The sequence below is a fragment of the Pholis gunnellus genome (assembly GCF_910591455.1).
Source record: "Pholis gunnellus genome assembly, chromosome: 9".
Lineage (NCBI taxonomy): Eukaryota > Metazoa > Chordata > Actinopteri > Perciformes > Pholidae > Pholis > Pholis gunnellus.
In genome coordinates, this window is record NC_136535.1 from 24,518,078 (window position 1) to 24,537,584 (window position 19,507).

The window sequence follows — 19,507 nt, forward strand, 5'->3', positions numbered from 1 at the left end:
TACACCCTTTCAGCACAGACGATGTGCGCATGACCCCAGAGTTTTGTCCATCATTAGAAATTCTCTAAGATAATTGTGTCTCGTCTGGAAAGATAGGGAAACAAAACTCACACAGGAGGTGAAGCTGGTGAGTCTAATTCAATCAGAAGAACCACAAGTAAAACGATGAAGCAAAACTGACATAACAATCCCGACTCATGGCCCACTTACATGTGTTTTCCAGAGCTTTCAACTGTATCGAAAGGTATTCATCAGCAGATGGAGTTGCAATGGAGATGGGGCTTTTTAAAATGCAAGATTAGCAGCTGTCACGATTTCACCCATAGCCCTTTGAGAACTCAGCTTTAAAAGGTCCACTTACTGTGTTTTCTGGAGCTTTCAACCGTATTACAAGGTCTTCATCAGCGGATGGAGATTTAAAAAACCGACGAAGTATGTATTTTTTTATTTCATATATTTTTTCTGCTGCGTAATATGGTAGAACACTATGGAAAATAGTAAGTGGACCTTGAGTTTGAGAAATAAATCCCATCTTAATATGAGGTCTAATTTCTTGAGTTTCATTATTTTGCATTGGTGCCTCATAATAGTCTTTGTACAAAAAAATAAAAACTAGGACCCAATAAAGAGTCACAGCATCCAATCAACATTCTGCATGATGACATTATGAGCTGGGGTGACAGTAAACCACTTCCTGGGCTGGAAAAGTGACCCTAACCAGTAAAACCCCCGCTGCATGTGCGAAAAAGAAGAAACTACTAATTGCCTGCGAGAAACTTCCCATTTGACCCGAGTAAAACCTTAGGTTCTTTTATTTTTTTTCCAGTGGACAGGCCTGTGGAAGTGGGGGCGGAACTGAGCTGTAATTGGTTTCTGTTTACCAGTAATCCTGCCACAGAGGCACAACCACAAGCAATTAGCCAGACAGCTCAGGCTTTATCAGTACAAAACTGGCACTGTGTGTGTGTGTGTGTGTGTATGCATGCATGTGTGTGTGTGTTAGTCATGAGGGAAAATGTAATTAGGCCGAGATAGAAATCGGCTCTTTTGTCCTGGTTTCTTTTGGTCTCCTGGTCCTTAAATGTCCGGTATGAAAACATAAAACATGTCACAAGTCAGACTTTATTCTAATGAAGGTTACTCTCAATGCGGTCCTTCAGAATAAAAGAAGACAACAAAACGTTTGATGTGCCTCGATATGAATCCATGTTAAGCCGTGGATGTGACAAGACTGGGCCTTTAAACGTTCCTTAATACGTTTGGGAGGATGTTGGCGTGTGACTCATCACTCTTTGTCTCCACACAAAGTGTTTTTTTAAAGCACCAGAAAAAGAAAAAAAAGGATTTGATTGCTTTGTAATTTCTCAGAACTGTAAACCTTTTGGTTTCCAACAACAACATTTGATGAAAAGGTAAGAGATTGTTCTAAAAGCTCCAAACCCAGTAATATAGATATTTACCGATCACACCGATTCCTTCGTCGTTTACGTTTCGTGCTTCATTGCGAGTAAAATGTCAAACCTAAAATATGTCTAAAACCCTTTTCTTCTGTATACAGAGAAGTATTTATATACTGCAACTGTGACAAAGCTGAACACAAGATAGTTCCTCTGAATACCAGAGAAGCAGGTCAGTGGAGGATAGTCTGAGCTCTGAGCTCACATCAGACACGAAGACGACGAACGGGATTTATGAATGAAACTGCCCACACACACACACACTGATCCTAGCAGACAAGATTTGACAGGCAGCCAAAAATAGAGACCACAGTGCAGGCTTGCTGACGACACAAGTGCGCTCTCTTTCTTTCTCTCTCACACACACACACACACACACACACACACACACACACACACACACACACACACACACACACACACACACCCTCTGCAGTCCCTCTGTCACCCCGCCCGTCTCGGGCTTTGGCGGAGTCCGTATGTGAGTCATCGGTGGGCTTCAACCTGCCGCTGTCTCTCAGTGCTGCAGCAGAGACACAACAGCAGCCAGTGACAACAACGGCCATTCAACAGTCACTGAAGCAGAGGAGATATTACTATGAGCCTCAGACGCAGACAACAAACAAAAGAAATCAGAAAAGAAACATTTATTGAGCTTTTTATTGGAAAGTAAACACCATTTATTGAGCTTTAAATGGTGAATAAGTTAGCTTGAGCTGCTTTATTTCCACCCCTGGATAAGCACGCCACTTATGTATTTAATTAAAAATGTCTTCATAATAAAACAAGCTAATAAACCTCACGATGACCTCACATTACAGTCTTATCAGCCCTTCAGTCAGTCAATGGTCCTAAATATAGCCCCATTATGAATGTATTAATTTCATCACACGCTGCGACAGAAGCCATTATTATTATGCACTGGGTCAGAACTAGTTTCACAGCTTCAAAGAGAGAGAAGCAGTTTTCATTTGGCTGACTCAAATGAACGACTACGTATGTGTGTGTGCGTGTGTGCGCGGGCGCGCGCGCCTAACTACGTATCCTCCTCCATCACTCTCTGACGCACGAGTCAGGTGGTTCCTCTAATAGCATGAGGAGCTGTCCGCGGTGCTGAAACCAGACCCGCACCGCGAGACAGAGAGATGCTCAGCTCACTCACGAGCCTCGCCAGAGACTAAACTACCGAAAGGTAAGACTCGGATGTTGACTGCACGTTACACGACTCTGGGTTTAGTTTACTTCCACATACAAAACAGAGAGGGTTTTTTATTTTTTGAGTTACTTCTGTTTCTGTAGCTCTTTGCCAACCTGATGCACCGCCACAGCCGCCGAGGAGAAGAGGTCGCCCCGCAGTTTCTTTGTTCTCATGACGCTTCAGATTTGCGTGCACTCTCTTTTTTTTTGTAGCTCATAAATGCTACTTTTCTATCACGTGAAAACAAAAAAAATTATAAATAAGAAGTTTTTGCAATTTAAATTCAGGTTTTGGAAAAGCGAAAGGAAAAAAGTAAACAGATACAAAAAAAGGACAGAAATTGTTGATGCGTCGTCGCATCTGGTGAGTTCTGCATCGTTCTTACTCGCCTCGTGTTTTAAAAAGGGAACACAATTTAAATATATGCATTTGCATTAAAAAACGTGTCATAATGCATTTTGCACGCCTGTTATAAGCCCGTTTAAATCCGCGTGCAAACCAGTAATAACTGGGAGTTACGAGGTTTTCGTCGGTTGAAGGAAAAGGTTCCATGAGAACAACAGCCTAAACCGGGTTACCTTGACAACCGGGCCGTGACTCGCGGAGAGCAGCACATTTGACGACTAATGAGATTTACACGGAGCTGAACGACGCTGCTGCTGCTGGAGGACAGGCGGCAGGATTCAGTGTGGATCAACAACAGGCAGAGGGGTGGAGGAGATACAGAGACACGATGTTTAACACTGATCACCCGGGAAAATACCACTTTATTATTATTATCGTTATTAAATAGAAGGTTGGTCACTAGTTGCTTCTCAGCAATCTTGCTGCTGCATCTTTCATTTTTGCTTTGATGCAAACTGTAAGAGCTACAAAAAAAATCTCAAAAAAATTAAAAATATATATATATTGGAATTAAAGCAATAAGCATGATTCAAGTAAAACAAAAGTCTACCGAGTGAGCAAACTGGGTTTTTTTTTTATTTAGCTGGATTTTTTTCAGGCAGTTCAGACATTCAATAGAATTATAAATAAGATAAATATTATATTATATTATATTATATTTAAGCTGGTTTACAGCGGAGCAAAAAAGTCACCAATCAGATTTGAAACGTCCTGCCTTTGGATCGATTCAAATGTCTCCGTGGTCTGTGCTGTCATCAGACCGGACATTTAAAGTGATGATGAGAGCAGGAGAAACGCCAGAGCGGTAACCGGCGCGAACCTGTTGGCTTAACGTGTAAAGGTCAGCGCTGACATGAGTCTCTTTTGTCTTCCCTCTGCAGGCGTCACCATGCCGTCACTCCCCGAGACCTCCGCCAGCCCTCTCCTCCTCTGTTTTGCCAACTTCCTCTTGATCCTCCTCTTCCTCGGCTCCCCCACCGCTCACGGGGCTTCCCTCAGAGAGCACAGACTGAGAGGAAGTGAGTCAGACTCCCAGAGGGGCGACGTCCTCCAGACTTCCAACGTCGACATGCTCAAAGCGTTGGAGTACATCGAGGGTCTCCGTCAGAGGACCGGCACGGACTCCCAGCAGCGCGCCCCCCTCGCCGCGGGGTACGACGCCACCGGCCGCATGGATGACGCCGAGAGGCTGCGTGCCATGCTGAGGCTGGCTTCCAACCCTATGCAGAGCAAAGAGGAGGAGGAGGAAGAGGAGGAGGAGGAGGAGGGAAGGGAGGACAAGAGTGAGGAGCTGCTCCAGGCCGTGCTCTCCACCCTCCAGCAGATGGAGAAGGCCTCCAAGCCGGCCGTGGCGGACGGCGCGTATCCCAGGGTGCAGCAGAAGCAGCACAGCATTCTGCCTCACAAGAAGCTGCCGCTCATGTTCGAGGACGAGGAGGAGGGCGAGGGGGACGAGGACGAGGAGGAGGAGGGCGGCGAGAGGGGGCCGGACCTGGAGCGCGGGCGCCCCTTCAAGCGCACCAACGAGAACGTGGAGGAGAAGTACACGCCTCAGAACCTGGCAACTCTGCAGTCTGTGTTTGACGAACTGGACAAGCTGACGAGTGTGAAGAGCATGCACAGGCGCCAGGACGAGGAGGACGACATGGGGGAGGAGGAGGAGGAGGAGGATGACGATGCGGACGAAGGCGATATGTTCAATGTGAGGGATGCGGGATACGATGACGGGGATCTCGCAGATTGGGGTCCGCTACAAGACCAAGAAGAGGAGGAGGAGGAGGAGGAGAGGGACAACAAACACGAGGCAAACCGAGGGCTCGATTACGTCGACGATAATGACGAGGAAGCCGATGAGGACGACGAAGAGGACGGCGATGAAAGCTTCCCAGTCAAGAGATCAAACGACCCGGACAACCTGGCCAACCTGGTGGACTACTACCTCCTGAAGGTGCTGGAGAAAACAGAAGAGGAGGAGCACAAGCGAGAGATAGAGGAGGAGGAGGAGAAAAAGAGGGCAGAGAGGAGAGTGGCTCAGACGCAGTACAGAGACAGCATAGACCCGCGGGCCATCTACCAGCTCATTCAGATCTCCCAAAAATACCAGATCCCACCCGAGGACCTGGTGGACATGCTCAAAACCGGAGAGACGATGAATCAAGACATGTCACGAAAGAGCAGCGGATTATCCAGAGCGGAAAACAAGCTCTCTCAGATCTCCCCGAAGAAGACGACGCACAAGATTCCCGAAGCTAAATTCTACAGCAGACGCCTTCCTGACAGACAAAAGACCCCCGAGGAGCGGAGGACGGAAGAGATACTGAACATCCTGGGGTTGGGGGCCGCAGAGGACCGAGCTCCCGTCAGGAAGCAGAAGCAGTACAAAAGCTCGCCGTCACGACTTCACGCTCTGCCCGCGGGGCGTTCGGGGGCGTCCGCTCCCACGCAGCAGCGGCGCCCCCCTCCCAGCGCGTCGAACGACGACGACTACGACGACACCGTGGACGAGGACGAGCTGGCGGCGTATCTGGCGGCTCAGATGCTGACGCGGTACCCGAGGCCCACGTACCGGGGCAACAAGGCCGGCCAGAAGCGGGACGAGGTCGGGCAGGGCGCCACGGGCTCCTTTGAGCGGGCCATGCAGGCGTATTTCGATCAAACGGACTCAGATAAAAGCCTGAATGAAAAGAGACAGTCGGAGGGCGAGGAGAGGGGCGGCGAAACACAAATGCAAGGCTTTGATAACGAGGCGGTGATGAAGCTGCTGAGCTCCCTCAACCCAGAAACTGAAGAAAGTGACGCCGAAACGGCCCAGTGAATATAAAGAAGGCTAAAGATACACATATATATATATATAGTATACATAATGTTCTGGTGGCGGGTGGAAATAAAGTATTTTGAAGAATAAAACGTGAGTTATTCTGTAGGTTTACAAAAAAGTTCCTATTTATTAGCAGAAATATGAGTGGTTAGACATTCATTTGATGCTTTTTTTAATGAGTTTGTTGCTCAACAACCAGTACATGTAACTCACCAGCCTTTCAATGCACACACACACACACACACACACACACACACACACACACACACACACACACACACGCTCACAGACACACACGCACACAACCAATCAGTGTTGGATCCCATAGATTCACTTGTGGGTATTTTTTTTTATTCTTATTTGTTTTTTGTAAATGTGGTCATATGTGACATACCTGAGGTTAATAAAGCATTGACTTTATTTTTTCCTTACTGTGTCGTGTTTCTTCATTTACTCACAAACACACAATGCATTCGTTTGAATTACAAAGAAACAAAACACATGTCAATAAACTGGGGAGAAACAGACTCCTTTCAGTCATAAAACCCTGAGATTGATAAATATGAGGCTTAAAAGGCACTTAAAGATCCAAACAAGTATTAAAAACTACGTGTAAACATTGATGCTATTGCAGCATTGTTCCAAATGAGTCATCATAAGTCATGAGACAGAAATGATGCGGAGTAGTAAACCTTTTGAGACGTCCTCGTGCTCTCGTGGCTCAGTAGGCAGGTTTGCTCATGTATTCCTCCATCGTCTGTGATAAGAGCAGAGATACGTCTCGTGTGAGTCATAAGAATAAAGAACTACGCTCATTAAGCGTCCGTCAAGCCCTTAAAGTACCTCTTGGAGTGTGTCGGCCTCCTCCATAGACACACTCACGGCTACTTTGGAAGTTTCTAGAACTTCTCCTCCCATCAGGAACTCGTCCAGGATGAAGTAAGCCTTCTCAAAGTTGAAAATGATGTCCAACTCACACACCTGGAAACAGAATAACATGCCATGCATTACAGTAGAGATGAATTAAACTACCTTGAAAGGTCATTTTGGCCATTAGAGAAGAGGAGAAACAGCACTACTCTGGAGGACCAGGTTGCATATTATTAAGAATATAGGAAAGGCAAGTTGTTGAAAGAAATAAAAACCTGACAAACACTCTTTTTTTCATATCTCTCCCTGTTTCCCCATCTTCTCTTCCCACCATTTTCAGTTTCATTGTTTGAGTTTTTGTAAATAAGACGGGAGTGGCTGTCGTCTTGTTTGTGCAAATCAAAAACAAGCAGGGCGGACGTCCAGTGGTTCTGGAGCCGAGGCCCCTTGTGGACACCAGGGGGAGTCAGACGGGTGGAGAGCAGCGATATGACTGAACTCCTGCAGTGGAGAGCAACACAGGAGCGTCTGTGGTTCAGATCCTTGTACAACAGTGTACATATACAGCAATAAACCTCACAGTGTTACGTTCCTTCAGGTGTTTTATTTGTCACAACTGAGTTTTAATGAAGGGAGATCTTAATTCAGACGCTATATATATATTTATACACGCTTCCATCTTTGTGGCTCTTCCTGTTTCAACACGACAATGTCCACAAAGCCAGGACTATAAAGAAACGCTTTTCTGATTTAGATGTGGAAGAACTTGCAGAGATCCCCGACCTCGACCCCATCCAGCACCTTTGGGATGAACCGGAGCACATAGGAATGCTCATGCAGCCGGGTTCTAAACTGGTGGAGAGTCTTCTGTTGCTGCGGTATATTAATGCCGGTGTTTTAAACACTCACATACAAAACAGGTGCAATGTTAGCGTGTCACATAGCTACATCAGACGGATGAAGTGATGAAGCGTCGTGTATCAGTTGTGAATATCTATTAGATGACTAAACAACAGTTGACCCTTGACTTACTTCGAGCCATCAAAAGATGGTCCCATGACAGAAAATGGAACGATCGAGTCTCCTTTCTCTACTTTCTTTGTTAGCGTTGGTCTGAATATCTGTAGCAGCAGAGTGAATAACATCAGGCACATTTGAAATCTTCTACTCATTTTAATTGTGTTGAAATGATCCTCTGTGAAAAAGGCTCTCATTAAATACGTAACATTATGAGACACAAGAGTAGGTCATCTTTTATAAACTTAATTGGTTTAAAGCTTGCTCGATTAGACCTTTTTCTGACTGCTGTGTGAGCTCCACTTACGTTGCCAAAGTATTTATCCAACAACTCGACGTATCTGTGCAGCACTTCGAGGGTCAGCAGCTCATTATCCTGGTTCTCCAGACCGGTGCAGAAGTACAGGCTGGCATACCTGCATATGGAGAGGATAAAGGTCAGCTGTGACGGCGATCATGGTCCACACGATGTTGTGAAGAAACGAGGAAACGTTATAAGCACATTTTACAGCACTCTGAGGAGACCGTGTGTGTCAGAGTCATCTCACTCTGGCACTTTTTAATGTACCGATAGCAGAACCGTTAACTCCAGACCTTATCAATACTCTGGGTTTTACTCATTTAGAACCGGGTTTCAGGGGGGCATCCCTACAATGCACTAGAACATGTGATATTGTGAGGTGTTCCCGTTATTTTCCCACTAACTTTCCTATTATTGCAAGGTTGTTACTGTGACTGAAGGTAGTAAAAAAAAACATGACAGGATAAGCGCTGATCACGGTCCTGTCAGTAATCTAGGTCACCCTCTGCATGTTTAACCATTTACTCCATCCAGGTCTTGAGAATGGGTGTGTTTGTCTTCTGTTAATCATTAAGGATAAACGGAAGTCAAAGGTGGTTTCTGCTCAACACCCACGTCTCTACCTGCCAGAAAAGGACTGCAGATGACGAAACCCTGAGCGTTAGCTTGTAATCACATGAATGTGATTTGAAGTTAGCTCATGAATGAGATTTATGACTTTTTATCTCATAAATATGTAACACAAATGATAAAAAGCTGCGTCTCTTGTAGTTACCTCTTGTAAACAACCTTGAGGTCCCTCCAATGGAGGAAGTTGCAGGAGCGAGGTGGACGTGCCAACACCAGCATCATCATGTCCCGGATCACCTTCTTCTTCTCCCGGTCTGTCACTGGCGTGAACCATCTCTGCAGCCGAAGCTTCCCCTGACGGCTGAACAGCAACAGGAAGCGCATCTGAAGACGGCAGGAAGTGGGGACAAAAAAAAAAAAGAGCAGAAAACACAAACTTATGAAAGATTTCTGTCTCAGCTGTGTTAGCAGGCGGCAACCAAGGTTCTGAAGAGCGAAGCCTTCATTTGTTAAAGCTGCATTCTCTCTAATGTCCACCAGGGGGCGACTCCTCTGGTTGTATAGAAGTCAATGAGAAAATGACTCTACTTCTCTCTTGATTTATTACCTCAGTAAACATTGTAAACATGAGTTTATGGTCTCAATCTCTAGTTTCAAGTCTTCTTCAATACAGCATGATGTTCATTTAGTAAATTATTGTCCATTTAGAGTCAAACAGACCATAAAGCAGGGTGTGCTTTAGGGCGGGGCTATGCTGTGATTGACAGGTCGCTGCCGTTACCAGAGACGTTGCAAAAAACGGCTGTAATCCAAATAATCGACAAACTCAAGGCTTCAAAACTGCAGTCTACAAACCAATGAGTGACGTCCACTTCTTACAGTCTGTGTGTGTGTGTGTGTGTGTGTGTGTGTTACGGATAAAATGATCAAACAGGAGGAACATCTTGTGTCATGAGAGACAACTACAATGTGGTTAATGGTGTGTGTGCAGCTTCAACAGAGGAAACCAAACACAGCCATACAATGAAGCAAACACACACACACACACTCACTGAGACACAAGCATGTGCAAACACACGCACACACACACACACACAGTAATAAAACTCCCAACAACAGTTTAAGCTGCCCGCAGCTAAAGCAAAACGAGCAAGGGTTGCACTAAACAGCAATTAGATTGCACAACTAGGAATGTGAATGAAGACCAAACACATCTGCAGCGCCTTTGAGGTGCAATGACTGTAAATCCAAAGTGTGGTGTTGTGCAAGAGCAATTAATGGAAGCTCTTTGCACTGAGGTGCACTGATTCTGCCTGCAGCACCAAACACCAGAAGGAACGTGTAACTTTAACACAAGTACATGCCGGACAAGGATGAAGAATGACTTGGGTTCAATCATTTACAGGTTATACGATTAGTTCAAGTGGTATTCTAGAGTCGTCTTATTGTTTAAATCGTAAAAACAAGGAACAACTGAAACCAACGTTCTTGAGATTTGCATTCATTTGACACCACATGGTTGTCACACTGCAAAAAACTATCCAATCCAATTTTTGCAAGCTTTTCACTTTGTGACATGTGATAAATCTGACATAGGTATTTATTACAGTGTAATAACCTGCATGAACTCGCCAACAGGTAGATTATAGCAACAAGCTGTACTCACCATCTTGTGACAGCAGTAAACAGAAGTGACCCAAAACTCAACTCCTCCAGGCTTGTGATAAACCCCCCCCGGACTACTATCCTACTGTGTGTCTTGTGCGTTTTGGAGATGCAGCAACATGTTTTTGGTCTTCCCAGCAGGAAGTCAGCACGTTCTCTCTGTCTCACCTTCTCCAGCCAGAGCCACTCCCCACGCTGAGCTCCAGCGTCTGATTGGCTAACCGCAAACACAGACAGGTGAATCTCTGCAGTGCAGAGACAGAGAGAGAGGGGAGATGTTGATTTAAAGCACTATACAGTTGGTAGTATTGCACATTTGTAGTCAGTAAGAGTCTGTTTAGGAATATATAACACACATATACTTGCGAACATTCAAGTGTCACTGTGAATAAGTTAAGCACCCGAAAATAAACGACACAACAAAGACGTTGCAAAGACAGCACAGCGAATGGTTTCTTTTTCTAAATGACGGTGAGGAAAATGGCGGACATGCGCAATTTCAAAGTTCAAAGTTGAGGCGATTCAATTTTGAGTCTTTTTTTTAAATGTTTTTTTTTTCATCTTTAACATCTTACATTCTTTTTGAAGGTTTATATATCACCCATTGTCAGAAATGAGTTGTGTGATTATATGTTATTAGGTTTTGACAGCACCTTCAAGACTTGAACTTTTTTTAGACTTTTACTTTGAAAAATTACTTAATTGGTACAGTAAATGTCTGATTTTCAGTGTGGGTGGAGACGCATATACATCAGTCACTGTCTGGAATTATTGAGAAAATACTTTTTATAACACTTCAAATTATTATTAGATGATTTGAAGTTAGCTCATGAATGAGATTTTGAAGGGCTTTAATTTTGAAATGCTACAGCAGAATGTCCTGGTTCTGTCTGAGTGACACCTTGAGGTGGTCTGCTATTAACCTGTCGTGAAATGATTTAACTATGCACCATTTCCTCTAAAATATAATCTGAAATTAGACAGTGTCTCATGAATGTGATTTGAAGTGAGCTCATGAATGAGATGTATGACTTTCTATCTCATAAATAAGACTTTTTATCTCATAAATATGACTTTTATCTCATAATTATGACTTTTTTGTTGTAAAAAAAATACATTAAAAAAATTAAATTAAAATAAAAAAATAATATTTCATTTAGTGTATCGACACTTTTAACGGATATTTCAACGAACGAAACACTGCTAGCATAAATGTCCGCTAAACTAAGCTAACTTAGCTAGTTAGCGTTAGCCTGAACTAGCAGTGTTGCTCACACGGCGGTTCTGCTTCAAAGCCCGCCTCCTGTCATATAACTTACTTCATGTTTTGATTTTACTATAAGCCTATTTATGCTTTCATGTCGTATTTTACCACTAACTGTTCTTTGTACTGTTCAAATGTACTTACAGAAGAAGGAATAACGTTTTCAAACGGCAGGTATATAACAGTAGTTAGCTTAGCTAACCTGTTAGCCTGCTGTAACCGTTAATTTCAGTTAGAGTCAGTGTGGGTCAGATGACAGTCTACAGAACCTCCTGCCGCTGGGTGGCCGCGCCCACTGTTGTTAATTCAACGGAGCCACACGTGGTTTCGGGTCCAGCTGTGGGGGTAAAAAAGCGGAGGAGAGAGCTCCGCACAGCGAGAGGCTTCCAGAGCAAACACACCACCATGTCTCTGTACCGCAACTCCGCCTGGTTCCTGAAGGGAGTGACCGAGTTCACCAGGTAAGATGCTCTTCATCTGAACCCGTTCATACCGCTGAGATACGAGATATATTAGGAGCCTGTGACCCTGCTGCTCGTGCATGCTCATAGTGAATGTGTGTGTGTGCGCGTATGTGTGTGTGTGTGTGTGTGTGTGGAGGAACAATATGTTTATTATTTCAGATCACTTCACAGTTATAACTTTGCTCGAAGGGATTTTATTAATGCAGCTCATCATATTCATGTATATAATATGTAAAGATAAATTAAAGGGTGACAGCTAATAATAATACCGTAAATTCTTCTCTTTGCCTCGTGATTTTATTGTAATATTATTGTATTTCTGATTCTAATGAGGGTTAAAATCACAGGACTCTTAGAGTTCATATTTAACATTTACAGGCATCATTTTAGGCAAAAAACAAACAAATATACCAGTATGACTGTCTGTGTGGATAGATCCTAAGAGGTGAGTTTGGGCCACTCATTGTCTTAAATATAATATAATCAGGGAACACTGCCTTAAACGGCCTCTGTGTCTTAAATATTAGGCTGATACAAATCTCTCTGATAAAAGTTAACATCAGGATTTGTAGACCTGAAACAATTAGTCCGTTAGTTAATCAACAACAACAACAGTGCCCCATCATTTAAGTCATTTATCAAGCAGAGCATCTCATCTTCTTAAATGTGAGGATTTGCTGCTTCTCTCTCTGCAAGCGAAACATCTTTTGGTTTTTGGACTGTTTGGACAACTTACTGACATTTAATAGACCAAATGATTAATCCAGTAATTGAGAATGCAATCATCAGATTAGTCAACTACAACAAGAAGCATTAGTCGCAGCCTTGGTACTGATATCAAGCTGATGTGTTTAGGTTACATGAGGTCAGCTCATTGTTTCTACTGGTTGTTGAACAGTTCGCAGACATTTTGACAGAATGGAGCTGCAGCGCATCTTTGAATCACTGATTTATGAACTTTGCAAAGTTTACGGTGACTCAGCGTGGAGCCACGTACGTCGGTTGTTCGTTCCGAACACTTTATCAGTCCTATATATGTGATCTGTTGCAGCCCCTAAGGCGCCTTTCCTCACCCCGACGCAGCGAGCCAAGTCGCCTGAAGAGGTGCTTTTGTGATTGTTTCCCTTCTCCACCCTTTGTTCTGTGTTATCTTTTCTCCCAAAGAGATGCCCGGCAACCCGCTCTGACCCGACACTAATAGCTCTCGGCATGACACCATCGAACAGAGCGGGCATTTAGGCTCAGCGTCCCCCCCCCCCCCCCCCCCCCCCCTCCTCCTCCTCCTTCAACAATGGCATCCAGGACAATGGGGGCAATTGAAGTCCACACACACACACCGATCCCGTTGTCACCGTCGGTCGTCTCACCCCAAACCCCCTTCTTCATCAGAGACGATGCCAGGCACACTCTCGTCTTCATTGTATCCGTACAGTAGAGACGTATACAGTAAACAGGCTGACCTCAAAACACACTGACCCTCCGTGAACTCAAACCCTCTCAGACCTGCCTTTACTTCACAGAGATCTGTGCGTGGGTGCATTCAAGGTGAAACCACTTGCTCCTGTCGTTCCTGCAGGAGTGCCTTCCTGGCCGCCTCCAAGAGGTTTGTGGAGAAGGACCTGGAGGTGTCCTTGGCCGGACGCGCCTTCATGATAACGGGAGCCAACAGCGGCATCGGGAGAGCAACCGCCATGGCCATCGCCAAGAAAGGTGCTAAAGGACACTGATGCATTGTAAAAGTTATTTTTCTTTAATACTACTATTATCAGGGGGAGTAACTGCAGCGATGATGGTCGTGACACATTCCAATTTTGGATCATAAAAACCATCGACAGGTCAGGTAACCGTACAGTGAGCGATGCTTACAGCCCCCCCCCCCCCCCCCCAGACCCGGGTAGCACCATGTTTAACAGCACCAGATAATAATAATATAATAATAATAATAATGATAAATAATTTGCGCTTTCCAAAGTTAAAACCACTTGGTGCAGGCAGGTAAAAAAGAAACGTTAGCCCTCACACATCTTACCCTTACAAAGTAATAAATGTGTTCAGATGCTGTTTTCCTCAGCCGGAAAAAAAGAACAACGTTTGTTCCGTCTCGATGTCGCAGGTGGAACGATCCACATGGTGTGCAGGAACAAGGACAAGGCCGAGGAGGCGAGGGCCGATATCGTCAAAGAGACCGGAAATAAAGTACAGTATCACTCACTTCTTAAACAGGCGTTTAAAAGATAAGTATATGCGGGACAGACACACTTTAAATTGTCATCACAGGAGGTGTATGTCCACATCCTGGACCTGTCTGAGACCAGGAAGGTCGGGGAGTTTGCTGAGGGCTTCAAGAGGAAGTACAAGGCCCTCAATGTACTGGTGAGTGACTATTATTATTATTATTATTATTTTACTGATTTTCACTCTGTCAGTGTTGACTTTAGGTTTTGTTTTAGCACCTACTTCACCGCTCCTCTCTTTGTCTTTGTGTCGTGATCTACGCAGATCAATAACGCCGGCGCCATCATGAGTCAAAGGGACGTGAACGCTGAGGGGCTCGAGAAGAGCTTCGCCTCCAACGTCCTCGGTGAGTCAACGGTCAGGGGGGGGGGAGGTGCGAAGGAAGCGTCGATGAGAGGGAAAGATTGGGATAGTTGTGATTTAATTTTTTTTTGGATTGTTGTCCACTAGGGGTTTACATTCTCACCAAGAGTCTCATTCCCTTGCTGGAGAAGAGCGCAGATCCCAGAGTGGTGAGTCAGAGAGAGACACAAACTGTCGAGAGTCAGAACTGTGTGTTTTATATCACGCCACACATCAACCCCAGCTCCCTCTCCTCCCGCCCCTCACCCGTGTTTCCCTTCGTCCCGGTTCAGATCACAGTGTCTTCAGGAGGAATGTTGGTGCAGAAGCTCAGGACGGGGAACCTGCAGTCTGAGAGGGGCCGCTTTGATGTCACCATGGTCTACGCCCAGCACAAAGTAAGAGGGCTTCAACGCCTTCAAGTGTTAGGAAGCAGACATAGACATAGACTAGCGTGATAAGTCCTTTGCTACGTGTCTGCTACATCAACAAGATACAGGGTAGATATTTGCAGCAGCTTTGAGCCTTTTTTTTATTCATTTATATAATTAATTCATGAGATACTAAAATATGTTTGTTTGTTTAGATTTGTTTTAAATATTTTATTTGTATAATGATTGCAGAGTTCATTATTATTAATGTGAACTCGACCATTGAGTCTGATTAAATCTTATTTACATTTTTATTAGTTTTACGGTTTAATTACTTATTTATTATACTTGTCTCTTGTTGTTGATGTCCCCTTTCCTTCTGTACTACTGCAAATGTCCCGCTTATCTTGGATCCATCTTCACGGATGGAATTGGCCACATTTAAAGATGCTGCATATGAACGAGGTTTCCGTCCAAAACATCTCAAAGAGCATCAGCCTTCACAAGACCTCGACAGATAAATCCTCTTTGGATGATGATTCATCGACATGAAACCAGAGCCTGGATCTGAGTCTGCGTCACTTCTTTGTTTTTTTGTTTTTCATTGTGAAAAGAGACGTGTGAGCCTCACCTGCTCGGAGTCCAACCCTTCAGACGTCCTCACCGAACAGAATCTACCTGAAGACACGTTTATTCATGTGTGTGTGTGTGTGTGTGTGTGTTCCAGAGGCAGCAGGTGGTGATGACAGAGCAGCTGGCAAAGACTCACACTAACATCCACTTCTCCGTCATGCATCCCGGCTGGGTCGACACTCCAGGTACCGCCCCCCCTCACACACACACACACAAGAACCACCGTAACAATTAACAGCAAGCAACCACCTTGTGGAGAAATTCAACTAAATATATATATATATATATATATATTTAAAAATGTTTACCTACAGCGTGGTTTATATTCGTTGTAATGAAGCCGGTGCACACGCCAGAAAATGACGTAATCACGGCCTGTAAGTTGTGTGCGAATACCCAACTGTCACAAAGAGTTCACTGATAAAAGTTTGTGAGTCAGTTTGTTTTTTAGATGCTTTAGAAACAGGAGGACTTATATATATTATATATAATATTTTGCAGCCAAATCAAATGGTTTGACTTCTTTCTTTGCAGGGCTTGTATGAGGGAAATAAAGTAGTCCATGAATATGAGATATGAGTTTACAGTTATTGCTTCCTCTGCATTGTGGAGATTGGTTTGTGGCGTCTTGCCGGTTACACTCGCTTCCTGACAGTTCATTATGTTTGCACGCCCTCTGGTGTTTCGGTGGAAAATGCAACAAACGCCTTCTGTGCGTGATGGAGTTTGTTTTCTCTCCATCTCTGTCCCAGCGGTGGCCAATGCCATGCCAGACTTCCATCGCTCCATGAAGGACAGCCTGCGGGCCCCGGAGCAGGGGGCCGACACCGTGGTGTGGCTGTCCGTCTCCGAGGCTGCAACCGCCAACCGCAGCGGCCTGTTCTACCAAGGTATGTGGCGAAACCACAAGCAATCCTTCTTTTACCCGCTTATCTATTATATATCACGTGTATATACAGTAGATTTAAATAAGACTGAAATACAATTTTAGTACCCCAAGATTGCAAAATACAGGGAGAAGAGAAGCAAACACTATTGGCTGAATCACACGTTTGTCAGTCGTGGGTCGCCATAGTGTGTGTGTGTGTGTGTGTGTGTGTGTGTGTGTGTGTGTGTGTGTGTGTGTGTGTGTGTGTGTGTGAGGGCTTGGCCTGCGTCCATTGCAGCTGGACTGGGCTGCTTTTGGTGCCAGATACTGCCAGAGAGTACAGTGCCTCTATGAGCACACACACAATGATCCCAGCGGCCTTGTAGAGTAAGGCAGTAACTTAATATAAAAATCTCACTTCAGCAGAGACACAAACATACTTTATTCATCTTTTAATGTGATGTATTATGACTGGCGTCTTCATTTCTTTTTAATATTCTAGTTCGGTTGGTCCATCTTGCTGCTCTGTATTTATGTAACACCATTAGTGACATTATCACATCTGTTAGGCTCTCCTTCATATCCGAGGCGTCTGCTTAAACACCAGTCAGGCTCTTTATCTCACATCAACACTCGCTGAGCTCAAACTGCTGCAGGAGACAAAGTGGTGACGGCTGCAATATTTTACTGCCGTCCTGGAAAACACTGACCAAAATTGAAAACGTGGGATCCAATCTTGCACATACGCAGGTTTTTTTCTTCTGGTTTTCCATCCTACTTTATTAATTATAGTATTTAAAGGTCTTAAAATGAACTATGGACCTTTGCGTTTGTTAGATTAGTTGCCGTAAGGGACGAGGGTTTAAAACTAATCCACCGTTTCCTTCAGCCAACCTGAGAAGACGTGTTTGTACAAGTGCTTGGCCTTTTATTGCCTTTTACGACAGCCAGTCTCTCTTTGGTAGAAATCAATATTACTTCAACCTCGAACTGGGAATTAGGGAATATATATATACACACACACACACACCAGAGTCAACATGTTGACATCCATCTTGTTTGTGCGCAGACCGAAAGACGGTGTCCACCCACCTGCCGCTGGCCTGGACCCACAGCTCCCCGCTGGAGGAGCAGAAGTTAATGTCTCTGCTGGAGGACTTGGCCAAGACGTTTCAGCCCCACTGAGCCGGCAGGAAGTGGTCGACACTAACACCTTCTGTTCACACCGATCATCCCTCTGATGATTTAATACACTGCAGCGAGCGAGACCTGTTCTGTACGAGGGCGTTGACTCTACTTGTGGTCGCCGGAATAAAAGAAACGGGACGAAATGTGAAGTTATGCTGTGAAACCCAGATCAAACTCACCTATAACGGAGGGATGAGCGACGTTTGTAACGCTTCAGAACTATTTATATGATAACACATTTTCTTATTTAACTTCATGAGGATTTAAGAAAAATAACTGTACGAGTGTTCGATAGTGATGCTGCCTTTTTAAATGATGGAGAGAGCACCTTCACAAAACAAACCAGTCTGCTACTGTGACTTTAAGAAAGTTGTCAATCAGATGGGAATCTGATGAGACCAAAGTCACTCACACGGGCTGCATCATAATTATTATTAATTCAGCTATGGGTTCAATCTGTCGTGCAAAGTGATTTCTATTTAACATCTATAAGTAACGTGTGCTCCTGATGTGCAGGTTGAGCTCAGGCTGAAGTGCTCTCTCTATTAGCTGTGTGCCTTTTTTAAAAACACACCACGGCTTTGTCTCTTGACATGTGCAATAAAACTAAACTGTATTTACGACTCTGTAATAACTGCCGAGCACCTTTTAAAAACAGAAAAGCCTTTTACTGACTGAGTTCATCTTGTAAATGCTCGCTTGAATAAAGAAAATGACTGACTGTCTTGTTGCATTTTGATTCAAAAATAAAAAACAAAGCTATTCAAATAACAGTCGAATAAACATATCGGATATCTTTATTAAGCATCAATTATTTTCTCTCTGCATCCTGTGAGGGCTCAGAGAGACTTAAGTCAGTATTGTCAACAAAAGTATTTAAAAAATACAGTAATTTCTTTTTTGAGAGATACATTAAACAAACCGCGAGTGTGTTTTACAAGCATCGGGAGTCAAACAAAAAGGAAAATCAATTTACAGAGTTTGAGATTACAGGAGCGAGGTCTCGTGAAAAAAAAAAAAAAAAAAGTCGACAGCAACATGAGGAAAAAAAGGAAATAAACCATTTACAACATTAGAAACTCTCTCCCTCCCTCCCTTCAGCTCTGGAGCTCTTTCATAATCCTGCCGTCCATCACACCTTTAACGTCGCGTTCATCTGGAGCCAGAGAGCCGATATCATGAGCAGCGATCCGTTACAAGCACACGATGAGCTTTAGATCCTGATTGTTCGGTAGCATTGGTCAATAACCCTGTAGACCCCGATAACGCGACGCGATACGATACTTAGGGTTGGACTGAGATCAGCTCGCCAATATTCATGTTTGACTAAAAGAAAATGTGTGTTTTTAATATCAAAGAGTTTCAGCCAAATTAAGAGCCTTGAAGATTTTGAAAAGCTGCACCAATCAATATTTGTATATGAACCACGGATCAAATTTATTGATTTTGTTTCAAACTTTCATCGAGCAGCAAAAAGCGTTTTTTTTTTACAACTTCATGGCAGACAGACACTTAGTGGCTCTCTGGTTAACATGTAAAAAATAAAAAGTCAGCTCGTGATCTCAGAAGGTGTCGTTTGCGAGCACATTCGCTACAACAATATGTTGCGTTGACAATATGTTTCTTTACGCGTTGCTCTGCTGCCACCAAGTGGCCAAAAAAAGAAGTATGCAGCTCTACAAAGTTTTCTTCGCTTCTTTCAGCTCATCGTTTTGTTTTTCCAACTTCCAGACTCTACCGTCATTAACCTCGTTTCATGCAGCCAGCGTGTTTCAGCAGTGAGTGCTGTGATAAACCTGCTGTACGCGGCCTAAAGCGGAGTGTTTAGCAGCTAAAGAGTT

At 44.1% G+C, this 19,507-nt stretch overlaps 3 protein-coding genes across 3 annotated transcripts; 2 read left to right on the forward strand and 1 right to left on the reverse strand.

Annotated features, from left to right (window-relative positions):
- Positions 1–3,949: 3,949 nt before the first annotated feature.
- On the forward strand, positions 3,950–5,875 carry scg2a (secretogranin II a; the record flags this gene model as incomplete). Its single annotated transcript, XM_079166921.1, has 1 exon — positions 3,950–5,875. One exon carries the CDS (start codon positions 3,950–3,952, stop codon positions 5,873–5,875), a length of 1,926 nt encoding a protein of 641 aa, XP_079023047.1.
- A 175-nt stretch (positions 5,876–6,050) lies between these two features.
- ap1s3a (adaptor related protein complex 1 subunit sigma 3a) lies at positions 6,051–10,512 on the reverse strand. The gene is made up of 5 exons (XM_079166726.1): positions 10,303–10,512; positions 8,842–9,020; positions 8,073–8,181; positions 6,722–6,859; positions 6,051–6,635 (listed from the first exon to the last, which is right to left on the reverse strand). Exons 1-5 carry the CDS (start codon positions 10,303–10,305, stop codon positions 6,600–6,602), a joined length of 465 nt encoding a protein of 154 aa, XP_079022852.1. The 5' UTR covers positions 10,306–10,512; the 3' UTR covers positions 6,051–6,599.
- Positions 10,513–11,970: 1,458 nt separating this feature from the next.
- On the forward strand, positions 11,971–17,663 carry dhrs12la (dehydrogenase/reductase 12-like a; the record flags this gene model as incomplete). Its single annotated transcript, XM_079166130.1, has 10 exons — positions 11,971–12,026; positions 13,606–13,739; positions 14,143–14,225; positions 14,307–14,402; positions 14,529–14,610; positions 14,715–14,776; positions 14,900–15,004; positions 15,705–15,795; positions 16,363–16,500; positions 17,548–17,663. The coding sequence occupies 10 exons, from the start codon at positions 11,971–11,973 to the stop codon at positions 17,661–17,663; spliced, it is 963 nt and encodes a 320-aa protein (XP_079022256.1).
- Positions 17,664–19,507: the final 1,844 nt, after the last annotated feature.

What these genes read in the sequence shown, in the direction of transcription:
- ap1s3a (XM_079166726.1), bottom strand. An exon ending in CTCAAGGTTGTTTACAAGAG is followed by an intron (nt 8,182 to 8,841) that starts GTAACTACAAGA and finishes CTCCATATGCAG; the next exon opens with GTATGCCAGCCTGTACTTCT. An exon ending in AGGCCGACACACTCCAAGAG is followed by an intron (nt 6,636 to 6,721) that starts GTACTTTAAGGG and finishes CTCTTATCACAG; the next exon opens with ACGATGGAGGAATACATGAG.